General features: G+C 43.4%; 2 protein-coding genes and 1 non-coding gene across 5 annotated transcripts in view; 2 read left to right on the top strand and 1 right to left on the bottom strand.

The window, feature by feature from the left end:
* BTBD9 (BTB domain containing 9) overlaps positions 1 to 5916 on the bottom strand; it is a 454016-nt gene extending 448100 nt beyond the window's left edge. Inside the window, exon 1 of one of the 3 annotated variants that reach the window (XM_059701796.1) lies at positions 5773 to 5916. Coding sequence is in view for 1 of the 3 variants with exons in the window: in XM_059701797.1 (XP_059557780.1) it covers positions 5208 to 5501 (294 nt within the window). In the remaining 2 variants the exon portion in view is untranslated. Of the gene's footprint in view, positions 1 to 5207; positions 5502 to 5545; positions 5648 to 5772 lie in introns of those variants that run through there. The other 2 variants (XM_059701798.1, XM_059701797.1) reach the window with 2 other exon arrangements.
* On the top strand, positions 5456 to 8545 carry LOC132237373 (uncharacterized). The gene is made up of 2 exons (XM_059701800.1): positions 5456 to 7785; positions 8261 to 8545. Exon 1 carries the CDS (start codon positions 5456 to 5458, stop codon positions 6194 to 6196), a length of 741 nt encoding a protein of 246 aa, XP_059557783.1. The 3' UTR covers positions 6197 to 7785; positions 8261 to 8545.
* Positions 8546 to 10322: 1777 nt separating this feature from the next.
* On the top strand, positions 10323 to 10429 carry LOC132237886 (U6 spliceosomal RNA). The gene has a single exon (XR_009453680.1). It is a non-coding gene; the product is annotated as a U6 spliceosomal RNA (small nuclear RNA).
* Positions 10430 to 20717: the final 10288 nt, after the last annotated feature.

Here is a 20717-nt window from a genome sequence, read left to right as displayed (position 1 = left end):
ATATAGATCAATGGAACAGAATAGAGAGCCCAGAAATAAACCCATATCTTTATGGTCAATTAATATTTGACAAAGGAGGCAAGAACATATAATTGGATAAAGATAGTCTATTCAATAAATGTTGGGAAAATTGGACGAAAAAATGAAACTAGACCACCTTTTTACACCATACACAAAAATACATTCAAAGTGGATTAAAGACTTGAATGTAAGACTCAAAACCAGGGGTCCTCAAACTTTTTAAACAGGGGGCCAGTTCACTGTCCCTCAGACCGGTGGAGGGCCGGACAATAGTTTAAAAAAACACTATGAACAAATTCCTATGCACACTGCACATATATTATTTTGAAGTAAAAAAAAACAAAACGGGAACAAATACAATATTTGTATTTGCATGTGGCCCGCGAGCCGTAGTTTGAGGACCCCTTCTCAAAACCATAAAGGTCCTAGAAGAAAACACAGGCAGTAAAATCTTGTGTTTCTCAAAGCAACATTTTTTTTCTGATATATCTCCTTGGGCAAGGGAAACAAAAGAAAAAATAAACAAATGAGACATCAAACTAAAAAATTTTTGCACAGCAAAAGTAAACCATCAACAAACTGAAAAGACAACCCATTGAATGAGAGAACATATTTGCCAATGATATATCTGATAAGAGTTTATATCCAAAATTTATAAAGAACTCAGATAACTCAACATCAAAAATAACAAGCAATCCAATTTTAAAATGGGCAAAGGACCAGAATAGACACGTCTCCAAAGAGGACATACAGATGTCAATAGACATATGAAAAGATGCTCAACCTCACTAATCATTAGAGAAATGCAAATTAAGTCAGAATGGTTATTAATAAACTAGAGGCCCGGTGCACGAAATTCGTGCACTTGTGGGGGGTCCCTTAACCCCACCTGCACCCTCTCACAGTCCAGGAGCCCTTGGGGGATGTCCAACTGCCGGCTTAGACTCGCTCTCCAGCACATCCTTAGTGCTGCCATGGAGGCAGGAGAGGCTCCCACCTCCACCACTGCGCTCGGCAGCCATGAGCCCAGCTTCTAGCTGAGCAGCGCTCCCACTGTGGGAGCACACTGACCACCATGGGGCAGCTCCTGCATTGAGCGTCTGCCCCCTGGTGGTCAGTGCGTGTCATAGCAACCAATAATTCTGCCATTCGGTCGATTTGCATATTAGTCTTTTATTATATAGAATCAACAAACAATAAGTGTTGGCAAGGTTGTGGAGAAAAGGAAACCTTCATGTATTGCTGGTGGGAATACAGATTGATGCAGCCACTGTGGAAAGCAGTGTGAAGTTACCTAAAAAAATTAAAAGCAGAACTGCCTTAGGATCCAGGGATTCCACTTTGGGGAGTATATCTGAAGAAACCTGAAATACTAATTCAAAAGAATATATCCACCCTAATAAATGCTGTTCATTTCAGCATTATTTACAATAGGCAAGATTTGGAAACAACCCAAGTGCCCATCACCAGATGAGTGGATAAAAAAGCTGTAGTACATTACACAATGGAATATTACTCAGCCATAAAAAGAAGGAAATCTGACCTTTTGAGACAGCATGGATGGACCTGGAGAGCATTATGCTAAGTGAAATAAGCCAGTCAGAGAAAGACAAATACCATATGATTTCACTTATATGTAGAATTTAACAAACAAAATAAACAAACAAAATAGAAACAGACTCACAGATACAGAGGAAAGACTCACAGCTGTCAGAGTGCAGTGGATGGGGGGACTGGGTGAAAAAGGTGAAGGGACTAAGCAAAAAAAAAAAAAAAAAAATCATAGACACAGATTACAGTGTAGTGATTACCAGGGGGGAATATAAGGGGGAGAAGGAGGTAGAAGAGGGCAAAAGGGGGATAAACGGTATTGGAAGGAGACCAGACTTGGGGTGGTAAACACAACAATGCAATATATAGATGACATATTATAGAAATCGTACACCTAAAACCTATTTAATTTTATTAATCAATGTCACACCAATAAATTCAACTTTAAAAAATGAATGGAATGGAGGACCCCTTCATAATTGGGTCCCAACCATACCTTTCCTGTCTCAACACTCCTGCCATATAACAAGCCTACAAGAAACAACTCAAGATTTTCCAAAACCCTATTCAATTTTAATCTTTGGCAACTGGCTTATGCTGTCCCCTCTGCCTGGAATGCTTATTTTCCCTTTTACTTGTGGCAAAATTGTACTCAACCTTCGGGACCAAGTTCATTCCTCTTATCTTTAAAGCTTTCCTGACTCTATCAATTTTTTCCTAGCCAAAGTAATCTACTCCCTCTACATTTTATTCAATCCAAAAGTAATTAACTCTTATCATAACATAACATGGTTAGTGGTTTGTCTCCTCAGACAAATGCTTAGTATCTCAGGAATACACTGTGTCTCATTCTTTGTCTTTGCAGCACCCAACATAGTGCTTAGCCACAGCCAGCACCCAATAAATATTTGCTGAGTTGTTAAATAATGCAACATTTAGTGTTGCAACTTTATACATCTTCGGTTAGCAATTCAACTTCAGGTTTACACCATTCAAAAGAATTTTAACATAACCACAACAAAAGATACTGTAAAGACCAACAATTCAATATTTAACAGCAGCATATTTAATTTGCTCAAATCTTTTTGTCAATATTTTTCTTAATTTTTATTGATGAAAGAGAAAACAAAACATCAATTTGTTGTTTCACCCACCCATGCATTCAGTGGTCGATTCCACAGCTAACATTATTGTTTTTGTTTTTGTTTTTGTTTTTGTTGTTTTTACAGGATCAGCAGTAACTGATAAACTCACAGGACACTATGAGAGAGAATCCCACTCAAAACTGTATCACTGAGAATGAGAGTGGCAAAATAATTGCTTTGAGTACACCATTTCAATAAATTTCCAATGGAATGGACCTAGCACAGTGGTCGGCAAACCGCGGCTCGCAAGCCACATGCGGCTCTTTGGCCCCTTGAGTGTGGCTCTTCCACAAAATACCGTGTGCGAAGTTGACTTAAAACTTTAAGTAAAGTTTATTAAGTTAATTTTAGGGAATGTTATGGAGTGAAAGAAGATGTAGTGTCGAGGATTGAGAAAGGCATGTTGAGATGGTTTAGACATACTGAGAGGATGAACGAAAGGAGATCGACGAAACAAGTATACAAGACGAGTGTGGATGGGAGAGTTGGAAGGGGTCGACCTCAGCGAACGTACCTCAATCAGACTGAGGATGTTTTTAGCAAAGGCCAGCTTAGGAGTACCCTAATTAAGTTAATAACAATGTACCTACCTATATAGTTTAAGTTTAATAAATTTGGCTCTCAAAAGGAATTTCAATCGTTGTACTGTTGATATCTGGCTCTGTTGACTAATGAGTTTGCCGACCACTGACCTTGCACATCAGGTAGATTTTAGAAATGGGGACATGCACTGCTAACTAAACACATAAGATACATGCACATTAGTGAGGCATTTATTCGAGTAAGTAATAGAAATCAGAAGTGCACAACAACCTGCTGTCAACTGTAATATCCCTTCAACGTGTTAAGACTCTACTTGAGAGCTCAACGTCCATCCCACCCAGCAAGAGGGCTTTACCTTGTTATCAGTGGGATGCTGATAAAGCCTGCCTGAGCCTGAACACTTTCCCCTCCCAATCTGCTAAACCTTCTATCTCCAACGTTCCCCTATCAGAGACCTTCTGCTCCGCTCATCCGACAAGTGTCTCCTCAATATATCCCCCCAACAGCCAAATTCACACTATTTCTCAACATCTGATTTCTTATCTCTTCTCTAATTCAAAGTTTACTCTTCTTTCAAAGACCAGCTCAAATCTTACCTCTTCCAAAATGTTCATTAACTTAGCACACCACAGTCTGTCATCTTTTCTAAATTTCTAGTGCACTTACTAGTAAAGTGCAGCAGCTCACATAGTACTTGTTCGCATACTACCCCATTTGGTTTCATGATTATCTTTATACATATGCTTTATTTTCCTAACCAGGCTGTTTGCTCTTCAGGGGGAATAAAAGCCAGGTCTTCTATGTCATTTGAAATCCCAACAATCGCCCTGGCTGGTTTGGCTCAGGGGGTGGAGCGCCAGCCTGTGGACTGAAAGGTCATCAGTTCAATCCCCGTCAAGGGTCAAGGGCACATGCCTGGGTTTCGGGCTCAACCCCAATGGGGGGTGTGCAGGAGGCAGCCGATCAATTATTTTCTCTCATAATTGATGTTTCTATCTCTCTCTCTCCCTCTCCCTTTCTCTCTAAAAAATCAATAAAAAATATATATTAGGCATGAGTGGGGGGGGATGGGGGGTAATGTGGGGATAAGGACACATATGTAATAACTTAATCAATAAAGAAATTTATATATATATATATATTAGAAATCCCAACAATCCTCTTCCCACATGTCCCATAATACTGGGGAGAGGGGCACGTGTATTAACTACTTGAAGGGCTGAACTAAATGCTTGCTATACACCACTGACACGGCGTGATATATAACAAATATCTACGGCTTGCCTATTCTGTGGCAAGCGCTTTTGTAAGTACTGAAGGCATACAGCCATGATGGAAACCACACGTGCTTCCTGTGCTAAAACGCTATTGCACTCCGGAGAGGAAGAGACACTGAAGTTCGAGCACTCGAAGTATTACAGGGCAGGGTTTTCTACTGGCTCCCTGATGTAAGAACTTCAGGCAGCATACTTTACAGATCCTCCGTTACGAAACTGAATCACAGAATTTTACAGCCGAGGGGTAACTGAGAAGTAACTTTCTTGCACGGATCACGACTAAACTTCAGAACAGTTCATCTTGCTACAGATTCCAGGCATCTCTCCCTCCGACGCTTCCTCCCAGGGACGGTAAGGGCAGCCGGCACACGGGTACCCAGGAGAAGCCCAGCGCACCGTCTCCCTCGGGCCCGTCTGGCCACCAGCTCTCCCCAACCCGCACGCCGGACAGGATCTGTACTTTCTACTTAGTAAACGGCAAGTCTGTCCTGCGTTTGAGAAAAACGAAAAGCAGTGCCTCCCTTCTGGGAAAAGAAAACAGCTGATGTGAATCTCCGAGGAAGGACTGAACGCAGACTCCCGCCCCCTTGGCCACAAATCTGTCCCCACCACGTGATAAGAATGCCCAGAACCAAGCGTTAGGTGCGAATGACGCCTAACGTGCACATACATGTGAAGTCGGGAGCTCTGGGGAGCGGGCTGGCCCCCTATCTCCTCTGACAGCTCGCCTTCCCCCGGCCGTGGGTGTGTCCGACGCCGCGCGCAGGCACTGATTCACAATTCGGTACTTAACGACCGGCTCCTCGTCCCAGGGCAGCGGCGCCGAAGGCCCCGGCAGCGCCCAACTTTCCGAACCCCAACCCCGGCGTCCCTGGTGGTGCCGCCTCCTCTCGTCTCGGCAGCCTCGTCTCTGGGAGGATGAGGCGCCGTTCTGGGAGCCCGGGCTCCTCCGGGCTTGACTCATTCCGGGAGCCTGGCGGAGCCACCCCGACGCCCCCGGACACCTACTTCTCACTAAACCTTTCAGAACAACAGTCTCCGCCGGCCCCTCGCAGCCGCTTCCCAGAGCGCCCGCGTCCCGAAACTGACCCTCGTCAGCCCCCGTCCGCGGAGGAAGCGGCGGAGGGGCGTGGAGCGGCGCGCGCAGGTGCGGTGGGGGCGTGCGTCCCCGCGCCCCGGCCCGCGCAGCAGGTGCGGCCAGGCCCCACCTCCCCTGCGAGGCCCGGGCTACTCACCCCGACCAAGTTCTGCGACCCAGCCGCCGGCTCAGAGGCCACTTCCGCCGGCTTCGCAGCCCCCTCGAAGCCACCGCCCCCTGGGCCCCTGCCGTCGCCGCCGTCCTCGCCGCCGCCGCCACCGCCGCCGCGGCGCGCGTCCGCTCTCACGCACACCGCCGTGGCCGCGCACGCGCTTTGGCGCGCTGGCGTCACTAAGCAACCGCTGGGCGGCCGGCGGGCGGTGTCCCAGTGTTTCGGGCCCGGAGGTCGCCTCAGGCGGGTTGTGCTGGTTTTCCGCACCCACCCGACCCCTTGCCCTTCGGAGCTGGGGCCCAGGGTGTGGCTGCCCTTCGGCACCTGGCTCCGGGTAAGTGACGTCACCATACGTCACTGTGTGGCGTCACCGAGCTCATCACTGCGAATGGGAAGGTCCCCGGCTTGATCGCGTCCCGCGAGTCTACGGGGCGCCTATGGTGCAGAGAGCAGTGGCCTCGTGCAGACGGGCGCGGGAGCCATAGAGGACTTCTGCGAAGGGCGGATGGTTCTCAAAGGGGGAAAGCCAACCAGGCTGACTGCGCGCTGAAGGTGGAAGGCGGCGAGGGACCGTCGCTGACTCGGAGGAGGGGCAGTGGGCCCAGCCTTGAATTCCCCTGACTCTCGGTTTCCTCATCCTATAAGTAGGGACGGATAACCGTGCCCATCCAGCCTGCATCGGAGAGTGGTGAGGCTGAAGGAAAGGTGCTCTGTAAAGCTTTACCGTCAGAGAAGGCAGTCAAACAAAAGCAATCAAGAATGGACTTGGGGCTCTCGCCGGTTTGGTTCGGTGGAGCACAGGCCCGCGGGCTGAAGGGTCGTGGGTTGGAGTCTGGTCAAGGGCATGTCCCTGGGTTGCAGGCTCCACCTCTGGCCTGGGTGGGGGCAAGCAGCCAACTGATGAATCTCTCTCACATCCCCCTTCCTTCCTCTCCCTCTCTCTGAAAATCAATGGAGAAAATACCCTCCTATGAGGATTAACAAAAAAAAAAACGGCCTTCCAGTCAGATTCCAGTGCGGGATTTTGGAGAGAGTAACTGGAGAGGACATAATTCCAGGCAAAAGAAGCTTCCCGCGTGAAGGTGTGAACATGAAAATGGACAGGAAGAATAAGGCTTGGGGCAGGGAGATTAGTTTTGAGGCCATTGCTGTACTCCAGATAAGAAGCAAGGAGCAGAACCAACTCATTGGCGATGATAATCATTGGCAACGGGAAGGGGTAGATGTGAGCGTGGTTAAGGTGGTAGAATGGGCAGCGCTGAGGGGACTAAATGTGTAGGCCACATTTCTGATATGGATGCTGCTGGGGTGGATGGTGGAAACATTTAGCAAGATGCAAAGAAAACAGTCTCCCGGCTGTCCAAAGGTTTCTGACCTAAGTTACGAGTAGTGGCAGTCCTAGGGGGATGACTAGACTTGTGGGCTATGATGATGAGTTCAAATATAAATGTTTATTGGGGAAACACTTATTCTTCACTCATGATGTCTCCTTCCATATGGAGTGACATCCATTAATATTCGTGGCCTCCCGCTGCGCCTGCCTCCAGCTCACTCCTCCCTGATTGGTGAATTTAGAAAAAAAGAATGTGTACCCAAAGGAAGCTGCCTTCACACAGCTGTCCTGGTGTTCTTCTCTCCTCCAGGAGCAGGGCCTTGGGGCGGGGTTGAGGGTGCCTGGTCCAGGGCTACAGAGTTAGTAAACCTATTTAATTCCAGAGTTTGGCATTAGGAAGCTCTCTGTCTACAGATAATATCCAATACTTTTCCAGTTGTAGTATCCTATATAATAAAATCCTAATATGCAAATTGTCCCCTTGGGCAGGAATTCAACCCACCAAGAGTTTGACTGCTCGCTATGACATGTGCTGACCACCAGGGGGCGGCACAGAATATGGTGGGCATTGGCCATGCGGCAGTAGAAACTGCTGGCCCCAATGGGCCCTTCGGGAGCCAGACCACGGCAGGATGGTGGAGCAGGTGAACGGGTGGCAGGCCAACGTGGGTGCGAGCAAGGGCCCGGTCACCCTGTAGATGGTGACCAGCAGCTGAGGGAGCCGAGCAGGGGGCCCAGCCCCAAATGATCACCCCGCAGAGGGTGACCAGTGGCAGCAGCGGGGGGTGGGGCCGGCAAGCGGGCAGCACCAGGCCAAGGCAGATGCAAGCGGGGGCCCTGATCACCTGCCAGTCACCCGGCACACAGTGACCAGAGGTGGGGGGGTGGGCTGGCAAACGGGCAGCGCTAGGCCCAGGCAGGGTACCAGGCGGGGCTGCAGGGCTGTGAGGCTGGGGGGTGCAAGCTAGGGCCCGATCTCCGCAGGCCACCCTAAGGGGCCCCACCTGTGCACGAATTTTGTGCACTGGGCCTCTAGTACAGAATAATGCCCCAAAGATGTTCATGTCCTACTCGTCTAGAACCTGTGAATATGTTAACTTTACATGGTAAAAGGGACTTTGCATCCGTGATTTAATTAAGGATTCTGAAATGGCGAGATTATCTTGGAATCAGGCTGGGCTGGAGACAGGAGAGCCATAGTCAGAAAAGGAAATAGGATGATGGAAGCAGAGATCAGAGAGATTTGGACAGTCTGTACCGCTGGCTTTGAAGATGGAGCCAGGAATGCAGGCATCCTCTAGAAGCTGGAAAAGGCAAGGAAATAATTTCTCCTAGAACCCCCAGAAAGAACACAGCCCAGCCTTGATTTCAAGATTACTGATCTCCAAAACTGTAAGATAATAAATTTGTGTATTAAGCCCCTAAGCTTGTGGTAATTTTTTTACAATAGGAAACTAATACAGTCAGTGGTGAAGATGATCGTTTGTCGCTGGCTGCACTCTCCTTTATCTGGAAAAGAAGAGTGCAATTAATTAGGTTCCCTCCAAGATTACTGCCGTGATTGTGACTTGATGGAGGAAACCTCCACATCTAGAGGGAACTATCTAATGGGCAGTAGAATTACACAGGTCTGTGAATGGTGAGACAGTGAGTTAAAATAAAATAGTTGTGGAAGACATTAACTACTATTGGTAATGTAAGTCCTAGGCATAGATCAGGGAGAAAATATAGAAGAAACAATAAAGAGAACCAGCAATAGAGCCCAGGAAACACTTAAAAAGGAAGGCAAATGAACAGAAGCCCAAGAAAAGTCTGAGGTAGAATGGCCAGAGAGAGTAAAGAAGTAGGTGGGGAATGCCTCTGAAGCCACGGTAGGAAAGAATTGCAAGATGGAGATGGTCCGCAGGGCAGAGACCACAAATAGGTCAAGTATTTCAAGGGCGAAAAGCAGTGACTGGATTTAGTAACACAAAAGTGTTTGATAACTAACAATAGCAGCTGTAGTGAGGCAGTAGAGACAGACACCAAATTACTGGGTTCTGAAAAGCAGGTCGATATGGTGGATTGGCCTCTGGACCGGTTGATGCAAGTTTCAGAGTCTGGCTAGATAACCTCCGGCAAATCACTTAACTATTCTATTCCCAGGTTTTGGTTTTTCTCATCTGCCAACGGGAAGAATCAGGCTGAGTCTGATTTTCACATAAATTCCTAGATAATCCCCTCAACGTTATATTAGACTCATTTGCTTATAACAGCACATTTGAAATCCTACTCAGATCACCTCACCAAACAGTGAGAGTAGTATATGGATATGACACAGTTATTCAAGGAACTCTCCTTTTGGGGAAGAAGATAAACACATAAGTATGTAACTAATTGCCACAGCTCTTTCTTAAACAAAGCAAGGCATAAATTCAACAAACTATAACTGTAACAATGTATATATGCTATATTATAAGTCTGTATGAAATGAAATGAAGGATGTATAAAGTTTTACAGGTGAGGGAGTGATCAGTTTTGCCTAATTGATACCAAGATATTGTATTTACCAACTCTCTCAGGTAGACACTGCGCCTCAAAAAATGGAATAGCTATACCCAGGCATTCCCATGATGATAAAAAAACAGCGGGAGTTGTCCTAAGCCAGTGCTGATCATTTAACATTCTTTCTAAGTGGTTTTGTTGTGATCTCAATGAATATTTATGTACAACTACTTCCAAACAGTGTACTTAGTTAGGGAGGAAAGGGGAACACGTGAAAAATTGAATGCAAGACTAATTTACTTTCCCATCAGATCCAAGGGGAAACATTTATTTGTTACACATGCCATCGTCTGTTACATTTGCTCATCTAATCCTCATATATTATTGTTAGTACATACAGACTAGGGAAAAGCCCCAAGTCTGAAACCTACCTCTGTAAGCAAAGGGCAGGGAACGACTGAAGAAAGAGGCTGGCCACTCCATCTGGTAATCAATAGAGTTTATTAAGGGAAGTTTACATACATTGGATGTCTTGGGAGGCCGCAAGACAAAGTGGATCCCAGCAGCACTGGGAATTGTCACAGGTACTCGTACCTGAGTGCTGTCAGATTTGGGAAAGTACATCCTTGACCAGGTCAGGACAACAACCTGTTCCAGGAACCAGCACAAAGCAGGAGGCAAGGAGAGGTGGTGATTTATTTCAAAAGTCTTTAAGGGGGTGCTCGCTTCAGCAGCACATATACTAAAATTGGAATGATACAGAGAAGATTAGCATGGCCCCTGCGCAAGGATGACACGCAAATTCGTGAAGCGTTCCATATTTTTTTGTAATGCCTTAACTACTAATAAAAAAAAAAAAGTCTTTAAGGGGGAGTTTGCAGAAAGCAACTCTGTTCTGGCCCCGATCCAGCACATGGGAGGGTAACTGCTCTACAGCCCAGCAGATTGCTTTCATGTGGTAGTATGAGCATCTGGGGTTGCCAGATTTGAAAATTTATCACGTTAGTTACCTCTAAATCAGTGGTTCTCAACCTTGGCTGCACATTAGAATCACCTGGGAATCTTTTTAGAATCCTCATTTCTGGGCCTCATCCTCCAGAAATTCTGTTTCTTTGTTATTAATGTTGTCAAAGAAACAGAATTTCCGAGGATGAGGCCCAGAAATCAGGATTTTAAAAAGATTCCCAGGTGATTCTAATGTGTAGCCAAGGTTGAGAACCACTGCTCTAAATGTAGGTAACTAACATGAACTTTGTAAAAAAAATAATAATAAATGATGTGTCTGTGAGTTTGCAGACCCTCTGCTCTGTCGGATAGAACTTGAAAACCTAATTTTTTAAATTTATTTTTAAAAATTGTTTTTTAAGGAAAATCATGGATTGCCTGCAGGTTGCTCCCTCTGTCCACCATCATGTGGTATATATATATATATATATACAATGGAATATTATTTAGCCATAAAAAGAATGGAATCTTTTTTTTTTTAAATATATTTTATTGATTTTCTACAGAGAGGAAGGGAGAGAGATAGAGAGCTAGAAACAGCGATGAGAAAGAAACATCGATCAGCTGCCTCCTGCACATCTCCCACTGGGGATGTGCCCACAACCCAGGCACATGCCCTTGACCGGAATCGAACCTGGGACCCTCCAGTCTGCAGGCTGACGCTCTATCCACTGAGCCAAACCGGTTTCGGCAAAAAAAGAGAATGGAATCTTGACATCTGCAACAACCTGGATGGACCTTGATGGCTTTATGCTAAGTGAAATAAGTCAGACCAAAAAAAAAGAAAACCACACAAATATCATGGGATCTTATTATATGTGGAATCTAAAAAAATAAAATAGTAAAGTAGTCTCAGTTTCCCTCTTCCACCTGTCCTGGCTTACTAGGCTCTCTCAGGGAGGATGAAGAGAATAAAGGCGGTCAGATGTATGGTGATGGAAGGAGACTATAATTCTTCAATTATAGCACACAATAGAGTATATTTAGGTGTCAAATGATGAGGTTGTACATCTGAAATTTGTATAATGTTATAAATCAAAGTTACTCCAATAAACTTTAAAAAATAAAAAATAAAGTAAATCTCATAGGTACAGAACACAGAGTGATGATTGCCAGAGTTGGGGGGTTGCTAAACTATACAAACTTACCTAGTTATAAAATAAATAAGTCATGGGGATGTAACATACAAAATGGTGACTATCCTATATAATAAAAAGCTAATATGCAAATCAACCCAGCTGCGGAACGACTGGTCGCTATGACGCACACTGAGCACCAGGGGGAAGACGCTCAACGCAGGAGCTGCCCCCTGGTGGTCAGTTTCGGGGGAGTGGGCTCATGGCTGGTGAGCGCATCGCAGTGGTGGGAGCCTCTCCCGCCTCCACTGCAGGCAGACAGTAAGGAACAAGGGGTCATAAAGTGATTTGGGGGCATATTGAGTCCTACTTCCAGAGGTTCTGATTTGAGGAGTACTATGTGAGTCTGTTTTCAATATATACTCTATGTAACTGTGATACAAAAGGTATGCAAAAAATCAAAGTAGGCTATGGGGGAAACGCCCAGTAGATTTATTCTGAATTTCCATCTAAATGGCATCTGGATGCTTGAGCTAATTTAAATGTGACTTAGAAAGATAAGAGTGTTGGGACTATCTGTCCCTTAAAAGTTATGGAACATTGTCTACCCGTTGTGTCTAAAGACATATCAAAGATTATTATGTGTCTGAGTCATGTATTTTAAATACCTGAAAAGGGATGATAGTTTTAGTCAACATAGGCTAGACTATGCAACAATTAATATAATCCTAAAATATGGATGGCTTTTTCCAGAGGAAAAGAACATCTCACATTAATACATTCTCAAGCCAACAGTGACAAACATCAGCTCTACTCACAATTCATGTCAAACTACCACAGAACCAGCCTCAGGGGAGCCAGGAAGTGCATCCTATCAGGCTTCCAGAAAGAGAAGAGAACCAGGTATCAGAGAGCAGCACTAATGATTGCCACAGTGATGGTAAATAAAACTTGGTGATCACGTCACAAGAGAGATGAGACCTCCAGACACATGGTGGGATGGTGGGTGGCAAAGATGTGAAGGATTTAGGATGAGCTTTTAGAAAACTTCTTGACTAGAGAAAGAAGCCAAAATGAAATGACCAAGAACAAAATGTTAAGTTAGAAATGTTTTCTGGACAAACATCCTTGACTACTTCTCTTTTCTAAAGAGAGGCCTGATCCTGAAAGGGATCTCATCTGAGGCTTCAGGTTCTTGAGAGGATGATGTGGGGCATTGTGATTCAGGCACAGGGACACATCTGTGCACTGATGTACTGTGCCAGAGACAGACTGGGGAGCCAGCAGCCTCCAGAGTCTCCATCTGAACTTAGGGAAAAGATCAGTCCAGGGGCTGCCTGAAGTGCCCCAGGAAGTTGACCCTTGTGTACCTCTCCGTAGAAGAATAAAAGCAGCACTGGGACAAGCCATTTGATTCCACTGACACTGGGAGCCGCCTGTTCTGTTTCTTCCTTTTTGTTTTGGTTTACTTCCTTCAAGTAAATGCCTCTATATGACTTGTGATATGACCTTTCCATTGCCCACACACATCCTTGTGTGTGTATAGTAGACTGATAACTCTTCATAGGTATTCAGTGATTTGCCTTGTAGATAGATTTCATTTGTTTGCTGTAGTGAACTTAAGCATGGCTATGTGACTAATTTTGGTCAGTGAAATGTGAGCAAAACTAATGTGTCAGTTACAGCTGAAGCTTTTATGCTCTCTGTCCCTTTGCCTAGATGACCAACAATATTCCAGATAAAGACTGTGTCAATAGCTGTAACTGAAAAAAATCAGTGGACATATTGTAAGGCAAGAATAAAACTTTTTTGTAAGTCACTGAGATTTGAGGGATCATTTGTTACTGCTGCATAATCTAACCTATACTAACTGATAGATTAAGCCATTGAGACCCATCAGGCAGGCAATGATGGATTTAGAATGAGCAATAAGAGAGAAATATCTGTTTCAAAATACTATATTAGAGGAACTGACAGGTGGGATTTCTTGATTAAGGCATAGAGAAGGGTATTTTTAGATTAAGTGGGCAAGAATTGGAAGGAGAATAAAATCAAAGGCTAACTGAAAGACTAGAAAAATGTTTCTAAAATCCACAACAGAAAAAATATCAAGGCAAATAATTTAAAGAAAAAATGAGAAAATGAACTAAATAAGTGTTAAATAAAATAGAAAATGCAAATTGCCAAAAAAAGTATGAAAAGATGTTCAACTTCACTTGTACTGAGGGAAAATCAGATCAGATGGGAGTGTGAATTGTTGCAACGTTCCTGGAAAGTAATCTAACAGCATCTACAAAAATTTAAAATGTACTTACCCATGGATCCTCATAAGAGTCTATATTCCCCTTAAAAAAAAAAAAATCCCTACAGCCTTGGTCAGTTGCTCAGTGGTTAGAGCATTTGCCCATGGACCGAAGGATCGTGGGTTTGATTCCCAGTCAAGGTCATGTACTTCAGTTGCAGTTCCCCAGCCTGGGTAGGGGTATGTATGAGAGGCAACTGATCGATATCTCTCTCTCACATCAATGTTTCTTTCTCTTTTTCTCCCACTCCTCCCTCCCTTCTACTCACTCTAGAAATCAATGGAAAAAAGATCATCAGGTGAGGATATTTTTAAAATCCATGTAAAACACACATACATCCATGCACACACATACCAGATGTTTACTTCAGTACTGTTTTCAATAAGAAACTGGAAACAACTACAATTTCCATGTGTAGAGGAATGGTTAAATGAATTATATACATATTGTGGGTAATATTGGGTTATTAAAAAGAATGGGACCTAGCCCTGGCCAGGTAGCTCAGTTGTTAGAGTGTCATCCTGTTACACAAAGGTTGGGGGTTTGATCTCTGATCAGGGCACATACAAGAATCAACCAGTAAATGCATAAATAAGTAGAACAACTCTCTCTCTCTCTCTCTCTCTCTCTCTCTCTCTCTCTCTCTCTCTCTCTCTCTCCCCTCTCTCTCAAATCAATCAAAATTTTTTTCAAAGAATAGGATATATAGATATTGACCTGTTAAGATGTAATTGATACACTATTAGGAATAAAATGTTAGTTGAAGAACGCTGTAAGAATATGATGTTATATTTGTAAAATATTTTAAAGGGGGAAAATTTTGACTTACACTTATGTATGAATTTCCTATTGTTGTTGTAACAAATTACAGCAGCAGAAATTTGGTGGCTTAAAATAACACACATTATTTTCTTAGACTCTCTGGAGGTCAAAAGTAAAATATCTGTGTCACTGAACTGAAATCAACGTGTAGGTGGGCCATGCTCTCTCCAGCTTCTTGTGGCTGCCAGTATTCCTTAGCTTGTGGCCATCTCATTCCAATCTTTACTGTCATTGTCATGTTTTCCTCTTCTGTGTCAAATCTATCTCTGTCTCCTTCAAAGGATACTTAATATTGCATTTAGGATCCACCCAGATAATCAAGGATAAAGCATCTCCTTTTCTCAAGATACTTAATCACATGTCCAAAGACCTTTAGAACCTGGATATTTTGGGAGCCATTATTTAGCCCACCACAACATGTTTATATTTATTTGTGAATTTAAGGATAGATATATACACCAATTTTTAATACATTACTTCAAGATGGGTGTGTTTGGGGAATGAGAGGGAAGCTATTAATTTCATTTCTATATACTTTGGCTAAAAATAATAAAGTAGGACTTTTTTTAAAAAAAGATAAGAGCAAAAATTTCATATAAATGCAAACAAAAAGAAAGCAGAGGTGGTAATATTAATTTCAGACAGTGGAATTTAAGGTCAATGGCATTACACAGAAAAAAATTGGGGGTTTTTTATGTGATAAAAGCCCAGTAAATGAAGATATGTTATAAACCTTTATATATAAAATACTATAGGAGCAAATTATGCCAGGCAAACCTTTTTCTAAAATTTAAGATTTTCATAAAACTACAACTTTATAAGAGGACTTTAATATATGTGGGGGTTTTTAGAATTTTTGCATCAAGTAGACGATGATGATGGTAGGAGAAGGAAGAGCAAAAGAAAAAGAGGAAGAAGGAGGAGGAAAAGCTGAAGGAGAGTGAGGGGAATGGGGATAGTAGCAGTTGTGGAAGATTTTAATTAAATTCTCAGTGACTTTGATGTAACAGTTTTATTTATTTTTTTATGATGTACTAGTTTTAAATAGAACTTAGTATCCCGTAACAGAAGATACTTATTGTTCTTTCCAAAGAACACCCACAAAAATCAAGCATATGCTTCTTCACAAAGAAAGAAAAAATGACACAGTTTACATTCTCCAGCCACAATGCAACAAACTACAATTAACATCAAGAGGATACCAAAATAGGATTTATCTTCTTGAGTTAAAGAGAAAAGCAAATCAGAAATTACAAAAATTACAAAAGAATAACAGTGAGAGTCTACATATGAAAAGCTGTGGTATGTGACCAAAACAGTTCTGAGGGGAAAAAAACATTTTTAAATGTACTTTTTAAAAATCATTTTTTTATTTTTCAATTACAGTTGACATACATTATTATTATATTAGTTTCAGGTGTGCACCTCAGTGATTAGACATTACATAATTTACTAAGTGATCATCCAGATAAATCTCACACCCATCTGACACCAACATAGTAATTAGAATATTATTGACTATGTTCCCAATGGTATTCTTTACATCCCCATGACTATTCTGTGACAACCAATTTGTACTTCTTAAACCTTTCACCTTTTTCAACCATTCCCCCAAAACCCTCCCATCTGGCAACTGTCAAAATGTTCTCTGTATTTATGAGTTTGTTTCTATTCTGCTTCTTCCTTTTTTTAAGATTCATTTGTTAATAAATATATTTTTGACCATTTTATTGTTTTTTATTTCTTCTTCTTCTTCTTCTTCTTCTTCTTCTTCTTCTTCTTCTTCTTCTTCTTCTTCTTCTTCTCCTTCTCCTCCTCCTCCTCCTCCTCCTCCCCCTCCTCCTCCTCCTCCTCCTCTCCCTCCTCCTCCTCCTCCTTCAAGAAGACCCTTTAGGGAGAACCAAGATGGCGGCATAGGTTAACGCCGGAGTTTGCTGCTTTGAACAACTACTTCAAAAGTGAAACCAAAAAACAGAAGGGACATCACCCAGAACCACAGGAACGCTGGCTGAGTGGAAGTCCTACAACCAGGAGGAAAGAGAAACGCACACGGACACTCAGAGGAGGCGCAGTGCTGAAGTCAAATTCTGAGGTGCGGAGTGCGCAGAGCGGGCTGGCGGCGGAGGGCGCGGTTGGCGTTTTCAATCGGGAGGGAGTCGCAGACTCTGAGCTCCAGATCCGGGCGAGTCTTTAGGAATTCAGACTCAAACGGGAGAAGCGGGACTGTCTGGCTTCGGTCAGAGCGAGTGCAGCTTTCTCTCCGAGCTTTGCAGTGGGTGCTGGGACTCAGAGAGGCAGAGCCCCTGGGGACAAGACTGAGAGCCGCCATAACTGCTCTCTCCAGCCCACCCTGTTGATCTTGTGCGACCCGCCCCGCCCAAGCCCTGCACAGAGGCATTTGCCGGATAGCCTCAGGCAAAGGCTAGATTAGCACCTCCCTAGAGGACAGAAGTTCTCTCACTGCTGACATAGCTGACTCTCATAGCCACTTGGCCTGGAGGTCAAACCCTCCCTGGAATTAGCTACAACAATCAAGATTTAACTATAAGACTGCGAACAAAGACCACTAGGGGGTGCACCAAGGAAGCATAACAAAATGCGGAGACAAAGAAACAGGACAAAATTGTCAATGGAAGATATAGAGTTCAGAACCACACTTTTAAGGTCTCTCAAGAACTGTTTAGAAGCTGCCGATAAACTTAATGAGATCTACACGAAAACTAATAAGACCCTCGATCTTATATTGGGGAACCAACTAGAAATTAAGCATACACGGACTGAAATAACGAATATTATACAGACGCCTGACAGCAGACCAGAGGAGCGCAAGAATCAAGTCAATGATTTGAAATGCGAGGAAGCAAAAAACATCCAACCGGAAAAGCAAAATGAAAAAAGAATCCAAAAATGCGAGGATAGTGTAAGGAGCCTCTGGGACAGCTTCAAGTGTACCAATATCAGAATTATAGGGGTGCCAGAAGATGAGATAGAGCAAGATATTGAAAACCTATTTGAAGAAATAATGACAGAAAACTTCCCCCACCTGGTGAAAGAAATGGACTTACAGGTCCAAGAAGCGCGGAGAACCCCAAACAAAAGGAATCCAAAGAGGACCACACCAAGACACATCATAATTAAAATGCCAAGAGCAAAAGATAAAGAGAGAATCTTAAAACAGCAAGAGAAAGAAACTCAGTTACCTACAAGGGAATACCCATACGACTGTCAGCTGATTTCTCAACAGAAACTTTGCAGGCCAGAAGGGAGTGGCAAGAAATATTCAAAGTGATGAATACCAAGAACCTACAACCAAGATTACTTTATCCAGCAAAGCTATCATTCAGAGTTGAAGGTCAGATAAAGAGCTTCACAGATAAGGAAAAGCTAAAGGAGTTCATCACCACCAAACCAGGATTATATGAAATGCTGAAAGGTATCCTTTAAGAAGAGGAAGAGGAAGAGGAAGAAAAAGGTAAAGATACAAATTATGAACAACAAATATGCATCTATCAACAAGTGAATCTAAGAATCAAGTGAATAAATAATCTGATGAACAGAATGAACTGTTGATTATAATAGAATCAGGGACATAGAAAGGGAATGGACTGACTATTCTTGGGGGGGAAAGGGGTGTGGGAGATGTGGGAAGAGACTGGACAAAAATCGTGCACCTATGGATGAGGACAGTGGGTGGGGAGTGAGGGCGGAGGGTGGGGTGGGAACTGGGAGGAGGGGAGTTATGGGGGGGAAAAAAGAAGAACAAATGTAATAATCTGAACAATAAAGATTTAATTAAAAAAAAAAAAAAGAAGACCCTTTAACATTTCATATAATACTAGTTTGGTGGTGATGAATTCCTTTGGCATTTTCTTGTCTGGGAAGTTCTTTCTCTGTCCTTCAATTTTAAATGCTAGCTTTGCTAGGTAGAGTAATCTTGGTTCTAGGTCCTTGCTTTTTGTTACTTTGAATATCTCTTGCCACTCTCTTTTGGCCTGCAAATTTTCTGTTGAGAAATCATCTGACAAGTCTTATCGGAGCTCCCTTGTAGATAACTAATTGCTATTCTCTTACTGCTTTTAAGAATCTCTCTTTGTCTTTAATCTTTTACATTTTAATGATGATACCTCTTGTTGGTCTCTTTGGGTTCATCTTGTTTGGGACTCTCTGTGCTTCCTGGACTTATTAGTCTATTTCCTTCACCAAGTTAGGGAAGTTTTCTGTCAATATTTTTTCAACTAAGTTTTCAATTTCTTGTTCTCTCTTCTCCTTCTGGCAACCCCATAATATGAATATTGGTACACTTGAAGTTGTCCCAGGGCTCCTTACACTATCCTCATTTTTTTTTCTTGTTCTCATTTGGTGTTTTTTTGCTTCTTTATATTCTAAGTCGCTGCTTTGATTCTCAGCTTCATCTACTCTACTATCAATTTCCTGAAATATATCCTTTGTTTCAGTTAATGTGTTCTTTATTTCTGACTGGATCTTTTTTATGTGTTCTATCTCCACTTTTATGTTTTCTTTCTCTTTATTGAAGTTCCCACTAAGTTTATATACTCTTCCCTAAGTTCATTGAGCATCTTTATAACCATTGTTTTGAACTTTGCATCTGGGAGATTGCTTGTCTCCATTTCGTTAGTGCTTTTTCTACAGTTTTTTGTTCTGTTCTTTCATCTGGGCCATGTTCCTTTGTCTCCTCATTTTGGCAGCCTGCTTGTGTTTATTTCTATGTATTAGATAGAGCTGCTATGTCTCATGGGGTTGGTAAAGTGACCTAATGTAGTAGGTGTTCTTTAGGGTCCAGTGGCACAGCCTTCCCAATCACCCAAGCTGGGCACTTGAGGTGTGCCCTCCCTGTGTGGGCTGTGCACACCCTCTTGTAGTTGAGCCTTGATTGCTATTATCACATCAATGGGAGGGATTTACCCCCCAGGTCTATCATCTGCAAGGACTGGCTATGATCACGGACCAAACTCTGATCTCTGTGGAGGATCAGCTGTTCAAGGCCCCGCCCCACAGAACAGGCACCCACTGAGTCTGCCCCTTGAGTGTGTTGTTTGTGGAGGTGGTTGGGTGGTGGTGCTTCATCATGGTCTGAAGCAGTCCACCAGGTGCTCTGACTCTGGGACCTCCCGTGAAGTTCAGGTCAAGGTCAGCTGCCACCTGTGTTCTGCTGGGGCCAACTGGCATGAGCTACAAATCAAACTTCAGATGGGCTTGTGCTGGGCTTGGAGGTGCCAGGCCAGGCTAAGCTGCTAACCAAGACTGGATGCTGCTAATGCCTGGCCTGGGGCCACTTAATGAAATGTTTAGGGCACACTGAGGCCAGATACTGCTTGTTTGAAAGATTTTAGGAAAATCAGAAGCATGGGCCAAGACAGGCCATTTGTATGAAAGACCACTGGAAAAACAGCTTGTTTGGCTTCAAATTTGGGTGGGGTGGGACTTCAGGGAATCACCATGGTGGGGCAAACAGTGTGAGCCAGGTTGATGGAGTCTCAGATGTAGTACCTACCTGCAGGCTGGGACCCTTCTGTCCTCAGTGGGGCCTCCTGTAGCTGAGATATTCCTCCTGATTTTTATCTGACACACATGGGTGTGGGCCCAGCCCATTATGCATCTCCTACCAGTTTCTACATGGCTTCTTCTTTAATTCCCTTCTTTAAATCTGTCGTAGGACTTTCATTCAGCCAGAATTCAGGCAGTTCTGCATAATGGTTGTTCTGTAGTTTAGTTGTAATTTTGATGGGGTCGTGAGAGGATGAGAGTACCACGTTTATGTACACCACCCTCTTGACCAGAAGTATCCTGAGATTTAAAAATATTGTCAATAAGGAATCATTCCACTTAATGGAGGTGCAGAGAAAAATTAAGAAATTGGCATGCAGGGAGATATAGAAACGTACCAAT

Source organism: Myotis daubentonii, chromosome 6 (genome assembly GCF_963259705.1).
Source record: "Myotis daubentonii chromosome 6, mMyoDau2.1, whole genome shotgun sequence".
Lineage (NCBI taxonomy): Eukaryota > Metazoa > Chordata > Mammalia > Chiroptera > Vespertilionidae > Myotis > Myotis daubentonii.
Note: the sequence above shows the minus strand (reverse complement) of the source record. Positions and strands in the feature narration are given on the sequence as shown.

What these genes read in the sequence shown, in the direction of transcription:
- LOC132237373 (XM_059701800.1), top strand. Translation starts at nt 5,456, where the DNA reads ATGAGGCGCCGTTCTGGGAGCCCGGGCTCCTCCGGGCTTGACTCATTC.